Source organism: Cicer arietinum, chromosome 3, assembly GCF_000331145.2.
Source record: "Cicer arietinum cultivar CDC Frontier isolate Library 1 chromosome 3, Cicar.CDCFrontier_v2.0, whole genome shotgun sequence".
Taxonomy (NCBI): Eukaryota; Viridiplantae; Streptophyta; class Magnoliopsida; order Fabales; family Fabaceae; genus Cicer; species Cicer arietinum.
Window position 1 is genome coordinate 67,115,167 of NC_021162.2, and position 14,253 is coordinate 67,129,419.

The 14,253-nt window shown below is 31.7% G+C and overlaps 2 protein-coding genes across 2 annotated transcripts in view; one reads left to right on the forward strand and one right to left on the reverse strand.

The window, feature by feature from the left end:
- The first annotated feature begins 3,044 nt into the window (after positions 1–3,044).
- LOC101501153 (xylan glycosyltransferase MUCI21) lies at positions 3,045–5,518 on the forward strand. Its single transcript, XM_004493418.4, has 3 exons — positions 3,045–3,381; positions 3,484–3,567; positions 3,976–5,518. The coding sequence occupies exons 1-3, from the start codon at positions 3,183–3,185 to the stop codon at positions 5,313–5,315; spliced, it is 1,623 nt and encodes a 540-aa protein (XP_004493475.1). The 5' UTR covers positions 3,045–3,182; the 3' UTR covers positions 5,316–5,518.
- A 2,307-nt stretch (positions 5,519–7,825) lies between these two features.
- Positions 7,826–14,253, reverse strand: part of LOC101501461 (kinesin-like protein KIN-14L) — an 8,001-nt gene continuing 1,573 nt past the window's right edge. Inside the window, exons 5-20 of the mRNA XM_073366658.1 lie at positions 14,021–14,250; positions 13,281–13,381; positions 13,105–13,176; positions 12,587–12,694; positions 12,346–12,420; positions 12,167–12,248; positions 11,970–12,065; positions 11,688–11,861; positions 11,476–11,582; positions 11,130–11,310; positions 10,832–10,991; positions 10,479–10,729; positions 10,196–10,359; positions 8,986–10,046; positions 8,684–8,865; positions 7,826–8,419 (exon numbers count right to left, since the gene is read on the reverse strand). Of these exons, the coding sequence (XP_073222759.1) occupies positions 8,346–8,419; positions 8,684–8,865; positions 8,986–10,046; positions 10,196–10,359; positions 10,479–10,729; positions 10,832–10,991; positions 11,130–11,310; positions 11,476–11,582; positions 11,688–11,861; positions 11,970–12,065; positions 12,167–12,248; positions 12,346–12,420; positions 12,587–12,694; positions 13,105–13,176; positions 13,281–13,381; positions 14,021–14,250 (3,118 nt within the window). The 3' untranslated portion in view covers positions 7,826–8,345. The remainder of the gene's footprint in view (positions 8,420–8,683; positions 8,866–8,985; positions 10,047–10,195; positions 10,360–10,478; positions 10,730–10,831; positions 10,992–11,129; positions 11,311–11,475; positions 11,583–11,687; positions 11,862–11,969; positions 12,066–12,166; positions 12,249–12,345; positions 12,421–12,586; positions 12,695–13,104; positions 13,177–13,280; positions 13,382–14,020; positions 14,251–14,253) is intronic.

Sequence of the window (14,253 nt, forward strand, 5' to 3'; positions counted from 1 at the left end):
ATGCTTTAATTGAGGGTTTCAAAACATCTTAACTTTGTTTATTTATTTATTATCTAATGTGTTCTATGCCATATATCCTAAATTATCTTAACTGTTTTCACAAATCCTAAATTATCCTAAATTTGTTCTCATAAATAAGTAAAAAAAAAAAAGAATTCATTTAATTTTAAATGTAAGCAAAAATGATTCTATGTATTTGATTTAAAATATAATTAACTTCGTTTAATATGTTAAAAATAATATATAATTTATTTTTAGGACTACTCTTAAATTATAGCATTAAAATTCTTGCTAAAATTGCGGAAGTTCATCTGTTTGTCACCGTATTTCAGTTTTCAACAGGCTCGTGCCTCGATGCCTTAATCAGCGGATCTTTGCCCAGCTAAGGGTGAACTATAAACTATTAATGCTGTTTCCCATGTCTAAGGGGGCACGTTAGATTTTTTTTTTTTTTTTTTTTTAAGAAAGGCAACAGATGAGTTTGATTTACTAAAATACTTATTTAATTGTAATTAATGATATAATAATATTAGTTGAGATATGATATAGATTAGTGAAAAAGGTCGTTAATATTTAATTGATAATATAAATATACAAATAATATGAAACGTATCAATGTTGTGAATAAGACATTTATTTTCTAGGAGAAATATTAACATAATTGTCCGTTATCACGTAAAATCAGTTATTCCCAATGCTAATTCTCATTTGATATTTTCATATCTATTGATCCCAACAAAAAATCTTAAATAATTTAAAGTTTGTTTTTCACAATAAAAAATATTCTTACGTTTGAATGAATTCTGTGTCCTTAAAACGTATATTAGTAAAGATTTTTAAAACTATATCAACTTATAAGACTCAATTATTTAAAACTTTATCAATTACCAATAAATGTAATATCACAATAAAAATTTTAATCTCCTATATTTATTTGAAAAAATCTTATATTTGTGGACAAAATTAGTAAGTGTCATTTAAATATATAAAAAATGTTCCAACACAAATATTACTTTTTTTATACAGCATAATTTTTTAATAAAGTTTAACCTAAATTAATACGCCCTATTTTAAATTCATTATATTATACAATATATACAATTATAATCAGTAAAACTAATTTTATAATATTATTAATCTTTAATTAATTTATTTTTTTCAATTTATTTTCAAAAATTCAGTTTCACAATTATTTTAATACGGAGAAAGTATATTTTTAAATAAAAAATAGAATCTTTGATTGTTTGAAATAACAAGTTCACACAGTTTACTGCAAAAATCAGATGATTAAAATAACATATAAGTGATTAAAATAATATATAAGTAAAATCAAATATAAATAATATTGACTGTCGATTTAAAATCGTGCGGTTTCAATTTAATACAACGGCGGAAAACCAGATCTCTCACACTCATGCCCCTAATAATAATAAAACAATAATAAGGTGGCTGAAGATTTTTTATTTATTGTTCTCCAAGAAAGGAATAACGTGTCCTGTCAAAATAGGAAGGAATAGCGTGAATAGGTGACCTTGCCAAAGGGGATGGAAATAATTTTCTTTTGGTTAATTCACCTCAATATAAAGGTACCAAAAATAGATATTTTTTTTATAGATACAGAATAAATGTTGTTTATTTATACAATTTTATATGCAAACGTGGTTTATAAATTGAGATTAGGAATGATAATATAACTTGCACTGCAGGGATCTACTTGAACTAATTTGATTTGGATAGAAAAAAATTTGCTTCTATTGGATGCGGGTGTGAATTTTCTTCGAAATTAAAATTCGGAGGCAGAGACAAGTTTGGGGTGGTGATATTCACCCCACACCTGCATTCGATCTCGTTTAAATAATATTATTATAATTTTTAAATTATATATATATATATATATATTGAATATACTTAATATTTTTTAAATATTAAAAAATTATAATTTTATTTTGATATAAAATACTTTTTAATTTTATTAATGTCTAGTAATAATTATTTTACTATATTAATTATAATAGATATAATTTTTAAATTTATAATTTTATAATTTTATATATATAAATAAGTGTAATGTAGACAGGAAATTTCGAACTCCATTGAATGCGTAAATAAGAGCCGAAATTTTATACTAAGTGGGTGTGGATTTCCCCCAATTAATGGAGGTGGGGGATGAAGGAGGCAAAATCCATGTTGCCATGTCTAATTGAAATGGAAGTTCAAAACCATAATGCTCATTATTTATATTATGTTTGTGTGAATTCTATTATAAGATTTATTTGAACAAAAGAAAAATAAGATAATATTATTAAAAAATACAATAATATTTTTTATTAGAAAATATGACGAAACCACAATAATTAATTTATACAATTAAAATATTTTAGATTTAAACTCGAAATATAACATTAAATTTAACAATATTGACAATTGTCAATTGAACTAAGACTTAAGGACAAAATACAATAATTTTTTTATGACATAAAATATTTAGTAGTTTAAAAGCACTATTGTCCTCATATTTTTTTCTAATACACAACTTTAGTTATGTAATTTTTAAATTCAAAAAATATAATGTCTCAATTTTTAATTGTTTTTATTAAAAACACCCACCAATGAATTTTATACTCATTTAAACCAATGCATTATATTGAATAACGAGTCAGTGATTATACCCAAAAAAATAATTTAACTGCATAAAAAAATATGAAAATTTAAGTGGTATACAATTTCCATATTTCCTCGTGCTCTACGCATTCGACATTCAACCTAACAATCAACATTTATTTATTTATTTTAAATTAGAGTGTTTTGATGTGAATATGTAAAATAAGAAGATTAAAAGTCTAATTATGTAAATCGTTGAAATGAAGTGTAGTCTTAAATTTGTGCGCGTAACGAGAATGGACCAAAGAGTTAACCAACCAGAACCAGCCAGGATTGAAATAACGTAAACATTACAACAACATTGGTGTTGGTGTTCTCTTCTGCTCTCTCACCTCACCGTGTCTATCCACCAATACAAAACCGAGTTGAGTTCCTTCACCTTTTCACTTTCACACGCTTCTTCTCTTTCTTTCCTCCTTCCTTTTCTTCCTTCAACTTAAATAAAACCATCTCAACAACAACACACCCTTTTGTTTCTACTTTCTTTCCCTCTATTGATTTCCAAACTTAGAAATTCAAATATGGTTCACCACCATCGTTACCATCAATTTAGAAAACCTTCAGATGAGGAGTCACAGAATCATGTAGTTATGGATTGTTCAAAGAGAACTAGTAGGCCTAAGTTGTTGTCTTTTCTCTTCCTCATTACTTTTCTCTCTTGTTGCTATGTATTAGCACCTCTTTTCCTTCCACCCTCTTTCACTTTCTCTCTATTATCATGTAACTATTTCTATTCTATCTAAACCTTCTTTCTTCAACTATTTTCTTGTTTTATTTTTTTTGTATTTTACTTTGTGTTGATCTTCTTTTCTTACTTTTCAGACTCTTTTGGAACTGAAAGTGATGCAGACCAAGATGGGGTTGATGTAAATGCTTCTACATGGCCATGCTCTCGAGTTTCAACTGGTAAGCATCTTCTTGTTCTTTCCATATTTGATGTCATTTTTCATATAATTTTAGTATATGTTTGGATTGACAGCAAGTTTGATAAAACCGTGGGGACACTGTGATTTTGTTGAAGTTCTAAAGTGTACTCTTTGCCAAACATGTACTAATCATGTACTAAAAAGGGTCTGGCACAAATGGTTGACACACTTTGTGTGAGGAAATCGATTTCTTATCATAAAAAAGCATTTTACCCCTTTGGATTTCCTTGCTTAATACGTCTTAGAAATTTTTGTGACTGGCCTAGTTCAGCTAAGAAAATGATCCAAATGGTTATTTTTCATATTCTCATTGATGTTTCTTTTATTTTGTTGTTTCATCTATCTTATTTTCTCCAAATAATAATTTTTACTTCATTGATAAATACAGGAACTATATGTTGTGATAGAAGTGGTCACCGTTCTGATATCTGTGTGATGAAAGGTGATATAAGAACACACTCTTCTACCTCTTCAATTTTCCTCTACAACTCAATAAGCCACAACATTGATTCAAAAACTGTTAAAGTTGAAGATGAAAAGGATCAAGTGCTCCAACATGAAAAGATAAAACCTTATACTAGAAAATGGGAGACAAGTGTCATGGACACCATTGATGAATTGAACCTCATCTCAAAGATATCGAATTCGCGTAATGTTCAAGGTTGTGATGTTCAACACGATGTTCCAGCAGTGTTCTTCTCTAATGGAGGCTACACCGGCAATGTTTATCATGAATTCAACGATGGAATCATACCATTATACATCACTTCACAACATTTCAACAAGAAAGTTGTGTTTGTGATACTTGAATATCATAATTGGTGGATCACAAAATACGGTGACATCCTTTCTCGTCTATCAGATTATCCACCGATTAATTTTAGTGAAGATAATAGGACTCATTGTTTCTCTCAAGCCATTGTTGGTCTCAAAATCCATGATGAACTAGCTGTTGATTCTTCATTGATGGAAGGTAACAAAAGCATTGTTGATTTTAGAAACCTTTTGGATAAAGCTTATTCGCCTCGGATTAAAGGACTAATTCGAGACGAGGAAAGGGAAGCACAAGAGAAATCAAAACAACAAAAACAAATTGCATTATCTCCATCACCCGAACCGGAAACCTCAACCTCGCAACAACAATATGATAATCAAGGAGTTCAACAAATTGAATGGACAAAACCAAAATTGGTTATTCTATCAAGAAGTGGTAATTCAAGAGCTATAACTAATGAGAATTTGCTAGTGAAAATGGCAGAGGAAATTGGATTTAAGGTAAAAGTTTTAAGACCTTCAAAAACAACAGAATTGGCAAAGATTTATAGAGTACTAAATTCAAGTGATGTTATGATTGGTGTTCATGGTGCTGCAATGACACATTTCATGTTCATGAAACCTTGTTCTGTGTTCATTCAAGTTGTTCCTCTTGGTACTACATGGGCTGCAGAAAACTATTATGGTGAACCTGCAAGGAAACTTGGTTTGAAATACATTGGATATGAAATTCAACCTAAAGAAAGTTCTTTATATGATAAATATGATAAAGATGATCCTGTTCTAAAAGACCCTCATAGCATTACAATGAAAGGGTGGGAATATACAAAGAAAATCTATCTTGATAGCCAAAATGTTAAATTAGATCTTAGAAGATTTAGAAAAAGGTTGCATAGAGCTTATGAGTATACAGTTCTTAAATCAAATTTGAACCTTCAACGTAAACCACAGTAGATTTTCCACTCCATGGTTTCATTTTTTTTGTATCTATTTAAAAAAAATGTTTAGTTTTTAAGTGTTGAACATTCTTTATGCATATAATGAGAAGCTGAAAAGTTCTCATAGTGTGTGATATGTTGTGTACAGAAAGAATTTAGAAGTGAGTATATTTTTCTAGGATGTGTAATTATAAAAAATAGCAATTTGTTATTGTGTCATTTTTGGTGTGTTAATACATGTGTAACATGGTTGGTTTACTTGAGATTCAAATTCATTAGTCCAAAGTGGTTGGCTTCAAATTCTATTGACAGGTGAAAGTTGATCATGCTAGCTGTTTTGCCAAACTATTGGTGTAATATTATTTTGAGAGCTAAGTTTTTTCTTTCATTTTATATATAACTTCAATCAATTATGGTGGGCTATATTGAGTTAGGTTGGATAAGCTTTTTCATGAGTTCTAATAAAAAAATATTAAAAGAATATTGCAAATAACTGTTAATGATTTTTTAAAACAAAAGCTTCTCTTATAAGCTAACAATTAGTCTATGCATTTCAACTTATTTGTTCTGAAGTATTAGCATGTCTTTAAGTGTATAAAAATGTGTTCAGAATTTGTGTTCTTTTTGGCAGAATCACGACATGTCATCTAAATTTTGATCTAAATGTTTACAAAAACTACGCTATATGAAAACTTGTTGGTCAAAATCACCTTCAATCCAAACATTCGCTAATATCTGCTGACTATGATTTTACGAGGTTGATTTATACATACTTATTCAAAATGTGATAATGTTTTTTTTGTTAGTCCATTTATTTCTATTTTCTAAATTGAAAATAAAAGCCATATGGGAATCTGAAAAGGTACTACAACACAGCAGAACAAAGCTGTCATAAAATGAAAAAGCTGTATTTGATTCTGAACTTTGCATTTCTATTTAACATAAGCCAGAAGGCACGAGGATATATATGTCACCATTCTAAAGTTCTCTAACTTTTTTTGTAACGGTCTAAAATTATCTCACTAATTATATCATTTAATTTTTAACACCCACAACTTCTGGAGATTATACAACTATTTCTATCTAGTGGTTATGAAGTGCATCACATAGATTATTTCACAATTATTATCCATAAAAATTTTATATTATATTTTTCTTTGATCAATTACTTAAATATAGTAAGGGTGGACTTAAAATAAAAAAAAAAGAGGAATATAGTAAGAGTGATATATGTGGCATGCATGTGAGAACATCATCCTCCAACCAAGGTTGTGCATGTGATGATACCTTACGTCAGACATTATTGAAGATCAGTTTGGCAACTCCATTATCCACACATGATATGACGTGTTAGGCGGTTTCAACAGGGACCACTAACGGTTATTTTCACCAAGGAAAAATATCTATTCACACCCCTACATTATCAAACTAATATATTCTCTTTCAAAATAGTGTCATTTAGCAGGGAAAAAAATCAAAATAATTGTCATTTATTTTTAAAGTAATTTTTAATATTTGTTTTAAGTGTCAATTATTATCATATACATTACTTCTATAGCAATGATTTTATTTCAAATTATAATAATAAAAAATTAGTCAATAATTAATAAAATAACTAATTTTTTTTAATCATTAAATTTAGTCTCAAATGAAGTTGCAGACTTGTAGGGTAAATTTTGAAATTTAAAAAACTAGAGAATTGAAACACCAAATTTAGACATAAGAGCATCTCTAACGGTGAACTCAAAATGAGTTCATTTAAATGGGGTTCACCGTACCACATCATTTTAAAATAACTCGTTCATCTTTTACTCCAACGGCCAATTCACATGTTCATAAAATAAGGCTCACCACTAACAAATCATTCATTTATTATTACTAGTAAATGAATAAAAAAAAAAGTAACCATAATCAAAGTACGGTTCCTTCGTGAGAGAACGGTAATGACAGCTTAACATATCTCCAATAGTAAACTCACAAAAAACTGAAGGTCATGTAACTACACCTGACGGACGAACTCATTTTAGCCACCGTTAAAGATGCTCTAAGTGGTCTAAAATCATGTTTCCATTAAAATAATGAGACTAGAAGTGTGTTTAAGACTTATTTTTTATTGAGTGGTCAACCAATCACTTCTGCTCACAACCGATCATGTAATTTTCTTTTTGTAATATTAATCTTTCAAGGCAATTTAAGAGTGTAAAACTGGAAATATTTTTCACAGTCTAACAATTGAGTTGATGAATTTACTAGACTTGGCATGTGCCTCTGGTTGTACATTTTTCATGGATGGAAAATTTGTATGAAATATCATGATAGATATTTTTTCACTAAAAAAATGAAACGTAGAAGACAGTTTACTAATAGTTCCATCCAATTCCCTCTTTTTGAGGTAATATTTGTGATATAAATTAATTAATTCAAGCGATGATGCATAGGAAATAACTTGATCGAGGTCCATGTTTAATTAATAAGGTTAGACTTTTCACAACACAGAAAAAATGACTTAACTTCAACAATAGAAGGTAAAAAAACTTCTTTTCTCCCATAATCACACTTTAAAAGTATACAAAAAATAAAAATAAAAACTAACCGATATTTTGTATACCTTGTAAGTATATACTTGCAAACACGTGTGGTTTTTAGAAACATGGGGTGGAAAAATACACTCTTTAATATTGGCACAAGGCTTGCACAGAAGTCCAATTTTCAGTATCCATTGTATTTTCAACCCAAAAAAATTTAGAGTGTGCATTGAGAAATATTACTAAACAACCATGCAACATGCTAAAATACAAACTTGAAAAAATTTCAATTTTGTATCTTCCTTGATATTTTTTTATATCTAGTATCTTGTATCTACACCGACTCTCTTGCCATCTTTGCAATTTTTTACTTCAAATCTATCTCCCTGCCACTAAAAAAAGAAACAAAGGCATCTTTGTTGATGTGAAAACAAAAGCTCCAAAAAATTTGGAGCTTGTCCTAAATTAACTAGAGTCAAGTTCAGCCTTGTTGGCATGCTTAAAGTCAAAGCACTTGTCATCTATAGCCACCTTTTTGAAGTCTTGGTTTCTGGATGAACAGGAGGAGGTGTTCTAGCATTTCTCTCCTTCTCATCTACACACATACATATAGGCTCATCAAAATGATAGTAAGAGTAAAGGCTCATCAAAATCATGCTTTAATAAACTTATTTGGTCTCTTGATGATCAAAACTTGGTACTTAAATATATCCTACAAAGACGTCATTATCTGATCGACATTTGAGACTTTTGAATCAAATTAGTACTTTTAATTTTTGAAGACCAAAATTTTGTCAATCTTTTTTTTCATATCAATGAGAAATGAAAAATGGGCAATTCTGCAGGTCTGACAACTTACATGTTACTGGGGCCGGCTTCCCTCCAAGAGAAGATCTTCGTGAATTAGGCCCGGATGATTGAATTCCTGTTAAAGATCGCCTCCTTTTTGTTCTCTCACCAGCTGGTATTGGTGATATTATCGGACTTGCATGGCTGCTTCCCTTGATAGGTGACTTCACTTCAACCATAATTTGTTGGCTCCTGCATATTTTTTCACAATTGATGGATGATTCAGTAATAAACGACTTGAAAACAGTGTCACATTTCAAAGCAAAAAAAGGTTAAAAACACCAAGCTTAGAATATCCTAAAAAAAGTACACCTCTTTTCAGAGCCATTAATCAGTTTCCCAATTGTTCTCAACGATCTTCTAAACTGCGACCCTTTTCCATTTGTGCTACTTGTCACCTTTGCTGCAAGGGAATCAGCAAGATCACTTGGTACAATTATGTGTGAATCATTTTTATCTAGCAATTGTGGTTCAGGTGTTTGAGGTAGTTTAAGAGGGTGAATTTGGACACCACCATCAACTTTTATCAACCTCTTCTGATAGATGTTTGTAGGGCTTGGAGGAGCTTTGACATTGCTCAATTGGCCATTTAGCATTGGCACTGCTTCCGGCTCTTGTTGCGGACGATATTTCTGTTGAGACATCGGCTCATACTGTAAAGTTTTGCTTACTTCAGCTGATGCTTTGTGTTGTAGACCGTCTTTTTTTATGGTTCTTGGACCTTCCAAGCTTAGTCTTCTTGAACGGTTCTGATAGATGTTTGTAGGGCTTGGAGGAGCTTTGACATTGCTCAATTGGCCATTTAGCATTGGCACTGCTTCCGGCTCTTGTTGCGGACGATATTTCTGTTGAGACATCGGCTCATACTGTAAAGTTTTGCTTACTTCAGCTGATGCTTTGTGTTGTAGACCGTCTTTTTTTATGGTTCTTGGACCTTCCAAGCTTAGTCTTCTTGAACGGTTCTGATAGATGTTTGTAGGGCTTGGAGGAGCTTTGACATTGCTCAATTGGCCATTTAGCATTGGCACTGCTTCCGGATCTTGTTGCGGACGATATTTCTGTTGAGACATCGGCTCATAATGTAAAGTTTTGCTTACTTCAGCTGATGCTTTCTGTTGTAGACCGTCTTTTTTTATGGTTCTTGGACCTTCCAAGCTTAGTCTTCTTGAACGGGGTATGAAAGAAGGTGATTTGGCTCCACTTCTATCCTGAACATTCACTGAATTTTCAGTCTTTACCGCGCTGCAATTCTCGATGCTAAGTCTTCGAGGGCGTAATGGTGTTTTTTCTAATGGAGTGTGAGGTTCTTTAGTTCTATTGAACATTGGTTTTGAACTTTCCTTGTTTGCCAATGCAATCTTAAGGTTCTCAACCTATCATTCATACAAAAAAAAAAAAAGAGGAAAACATGTTTACTTTAACTTTTACAGCACAATGAATCTCAAATCAACACTAAAATTCTTAAAATGTTAAGACAGCATATAAGCAACCAAATGGTGGGACTTAAAGTAGACATTCTTACCTGTGCTTTAAGTTGCATAACCTCGCTGCTTTCTTTGTTCATCCGGGCTGCCCCTAGTTCCACAGTGGAAACTCTTTGAGCAAACTTTAGAGTACTCACTGTTTCACCAAAGGAATCCGCTTCGGGACTCACATGCGCAAACATCAATGTTTTAGCATGTCCACCTAATGCAGAAATTTTCAAGGAAAAACATCAACATATTGTCATTTATATAGTGAAAAAACAAAGGTAGAGTCTCCAAAGCTTTTCTTTGCGATCATGTACACAGTACACTAGTATGTACCTAAGGAATCCTGCAAAAGAAGTGTGAGTTTGCTGTTCCGGTAAGGAATGTGAGAATTCTTCTGTGCAAGTGCCATGATCACATCTCCCAAACACGAAAGAGACTTGTTGATATATAGTGCTTCCTTTAGTCTATCTCCTGTGACTTCAGACTTGTCTACTCTTTCACTTCCAGCAAGGTCTACTAAATGAAGGCAACTGCGAATGGAGTTGCCGGATGTATCTTTGCCATTAATGTGCACTGTGAGTACACTGCAACACGTTGGAAAGCCTTGTCAATAAGTGCCTAAACCAAACAAAAGCATTATAGAAAGGGAATGAAGTTACTAGCACTCTTGAAAAGTGAAAACTCACCTGTGGGAACGACTACTCCTATTGTTGATTGCAGTAGAACTGACAGCACGGTTAAACTCGCCAAGTTTCATGAGGGTCATAACATCAGTCGTAGACTTCACTGACCGCAATCTTGCATCGGGAAGGCTCATTCCATCATCATTGCAGCTCCGAATCTCTAATTTAAGGTTAGTTAAGGAGACACTTGAATACAGAAAGATTAAAGAGTAGCAATGAAGTAAATTTCTCTGCCTTGTCTTTAGAACAACAGCATGCAAATATTTGTTTAACATATGGAATACTGAATATGAAAAAGGATATTTGTTTTCTGTTTTGTCCTCTGCAAGTAAGTCTCTTACTTGTTCATTGTAAATCTCAACCATTTGAACAGAAATGTCATACTTTATATTGTCCTTCCTTTCATTAGACATTTGAAACAAATCATTAAGAGCCAGATAGTTGATCCCCATATCCTTGGATGTTCCACTTGAAGGACCACTCTGCCACATGAGAAACATATTAAATGGGAACATTCTGGCTTTCAGTGTGCACTGCTAAGATAATAATACAAAGGAACATATATATAATAACATTTTTCTTATTTTTAAATCAATTTAAAATAGATATATAGCATAACTGAAGCAAAATTCTATCAAGTATCTTACCATGGTGTGAGTCTTCCCAGATCCTGTTTGACCGTAAGCAAAAATACAAACATTGTATCCATCCATTACCGATCTAATTAATGGTTGAGTGTCTCTATAAACCTCATCTGAGTACAAAATGGTAAGTTTCAACAAAGAGAGGGTAAGAAAGAGAGAGGAAGTAAAGTTAGTTAAGTGCACAAATTCTATATATTTAGCTTTTAGAACTTTACCTTGGCCAGCTGTTGGACCAAAAATCCGATTAAACTGAAAAAGTTTTCTTCCATCTTTTAGTGCTTTTGATGGATCTAAAATGAATAGAGAACCGTCTTCCCCAATGAAATCAACAACGTTCTTGGAGTCAGCCTCGAATGTAGGTCTGATTCTGCAGTAAACTCGAATATTACCTGCATTTTGAGTTTAGGCACAAAATTAACTTAGAGATCAAGGATGGCGAAAAAAGAAGCGACCCTTTAAGCTTTAAGCATGATTAGTAAATCTACAAGTAAGTCAACCTTTCAAATCTTGGACCATGTTGTATAGTTTTCTGTTCTCTTCTACTACTTTGTAATAGCCAAGAGCTTTGGTTGATATATCATTTATGTGAATTCCTGAATTCATGAAGTAACACAAAACCATTAAAAACTATTCTTATTTTTGAAAATGATGATGTAAAAGATAATAAGCTTGCAAAGTTCATGGCTATTTATACCTATATCATTGAAAAATCTCTGACACTGTGATTGCATCTCTTGAAACTCATTCATAATTTTGAACTTCAAAGCCTTGAGATCCTGAATAAACAAAACACATGACTACAAGCATTGTTTCTAAAATTCAGGCTGTAAAATGCTTTTACTAGAGGTATAATACTGGTTTACAAATGCCTACCTGAAGCTCTTTTTCCTGCATGTCTATGAGATGCTTCTGATTGCAAGTGCACATTCCAGGGCATGCTCTGCAACACTATGAAATGCACATTGGCCAAATTAGTTTTCAAAATTGACATAAATGTAGTCAATTTAAATCGAAAGTCATTTTCAATTAGGGGAAAGCACGCAACATGTCAAAGTATCAACTTAAATCCTTGTTTTTAACCAAAAAGAGAAATTACAGAGAAAACAGATGGTACCTTGGATTTTTCAGATGCAGAGAAAGCATTTGATTCTGTGGGTTTGGAAGTGAAATGAGGTGGTAAGCTACTCCCTTCTTTTATAAAATTCTTTAGTAGCAAAGGCAACTGTTTTAGGCCAAGAAGTCTTCTGGTAAGTATCATAAGAAAAAGAAAACTTTGGCATATAGAGAAAATATTGCATGAAATGATCCTTTTAAAATATTAAATTTATTTCTCATATTAGAATGAGCAAAAGCAATCAAGGGAAATAGGCATAATAGAATAACACAGCAATCCTTATGTATAATATAATCTCTGATAAGCATGATTTGTAATGACCACAGACAACATACATGAAGAACTAGCATAATATTGACATAGGCATTCTTCAGCCAAAAAAAAAAAAAACCCTAGGATGATCATTTTCAATTATTTATCTTATTGTCACACAATTTGCATCATGAAGGCCAGTCAACAATAGGACACATAACGAATTAGCACAAAAAATAATTACTTTTGGAAAATCTTCAACTTACCTCAGGTAACTTCATAGATACCTGTTCCCTACAACAACTAGTCAAAATCTGATTAAATAGGTTCATTGGATCCTGCAGTTAAGACATTTAATGATTAGGTAGTGGGACACAAAACTCATCTGTTAATGCTAATTAAACCCATTTGTTTATATGATTACAAGTACAATTATGATTACCATATCCCCATTGCGAAGAGAAGCAACAACTTTTCCATCAATATTTTCTTTGGCATCAAGCATAAGGTCAACTAGTATCTTAGAAAGTGATTCCACAGTTTCTGTTGCATCCAATGAAGGTATTAGCAAGAATACCATTATCCAAGTCAAAATTGAGAATGTAGAAGGGACAGTTTATTGAGGTGTGATTAGGTACACGTCAAAACAAAATACACACACATGCTTTATTAGTCCATTGTCATGGAATAGAATATCTTAATTTATTTCTTTTCTAATTGTAAGAAATGAATGAATGACTGAATCGTGAAAAAGGTTAAATATTTATTTAAAGTAAAAAATTAGTCCACGATGTGCACAAGTCAAAAATATTTTCAGCCTTTTTATTCATTGAGTTAAGGTTTGAAAATTAACAAGTTAAATGCTAAAAAGTCAAAAGCATTATATTTTTTAAGAGTAAACAGCTTTTACTCAGTAATGTATTGAATGTTGTGATTTTCAATAAAAACTTTCCATTTCTTGACTAGTGAAAATAAAGCAAGATGCAATTGACAGTTTTAGTAAATTAGTAATATTCAACCAAGGAACATATCAATTAAATACTCCATCATTCTGAACTAATTTTCCTTAAAAGTGAAAAATGCCAATTGGCAAAATCTGGAGATTAATATTATATGTGCAGCTAACCATCAGCTAACAAATTCAAATTCAAATAAAATATGAGCAAGATTGAGAAATTGAACCTTCTCGTTTATGAAAATTACTTCCAGCAGGAGGCGTTTTTTCCGATGTTGCAGACAAATCCAAGTGTCTGCATGCATCCGAGGGTAATGCAGCTGTGGCTCTTGGATGCAACCTACTGACTGATTGCATAACTAAAGGAGATTTCATGTGTTTGCTGGATCCACTCTGATAGTTCGTCTGCTTCGACTCATGAAACCATTTAAGTGATAGAATGCAATCAACAATTTTTCCT

Excerpts from the sequence above, each read along its gene's own strand:
- LOC101501153 (XM_004493418.4), top strand. The coding sequence starts at position 3,183 with ATGGTTCACCACCATCGTTACCATCAATTTAGAAAACCTTCAGATGAG. Across the intron at positions 3,382-3,483 it reads CACTTTCTCTCTATTATCAT|ACTCTTTTGGAACTGAAAGT; the intron begins GTAACTATTTCT and ends CTTACTTTTCAG. Across the intron at positions 3,568-3,975 it reads ATGCTCTCGAGTTTCAACTG|GAACTATATGTTGTGATAGA; the intron begins GTAAGCATCTTC and ends TGATAAATACAG.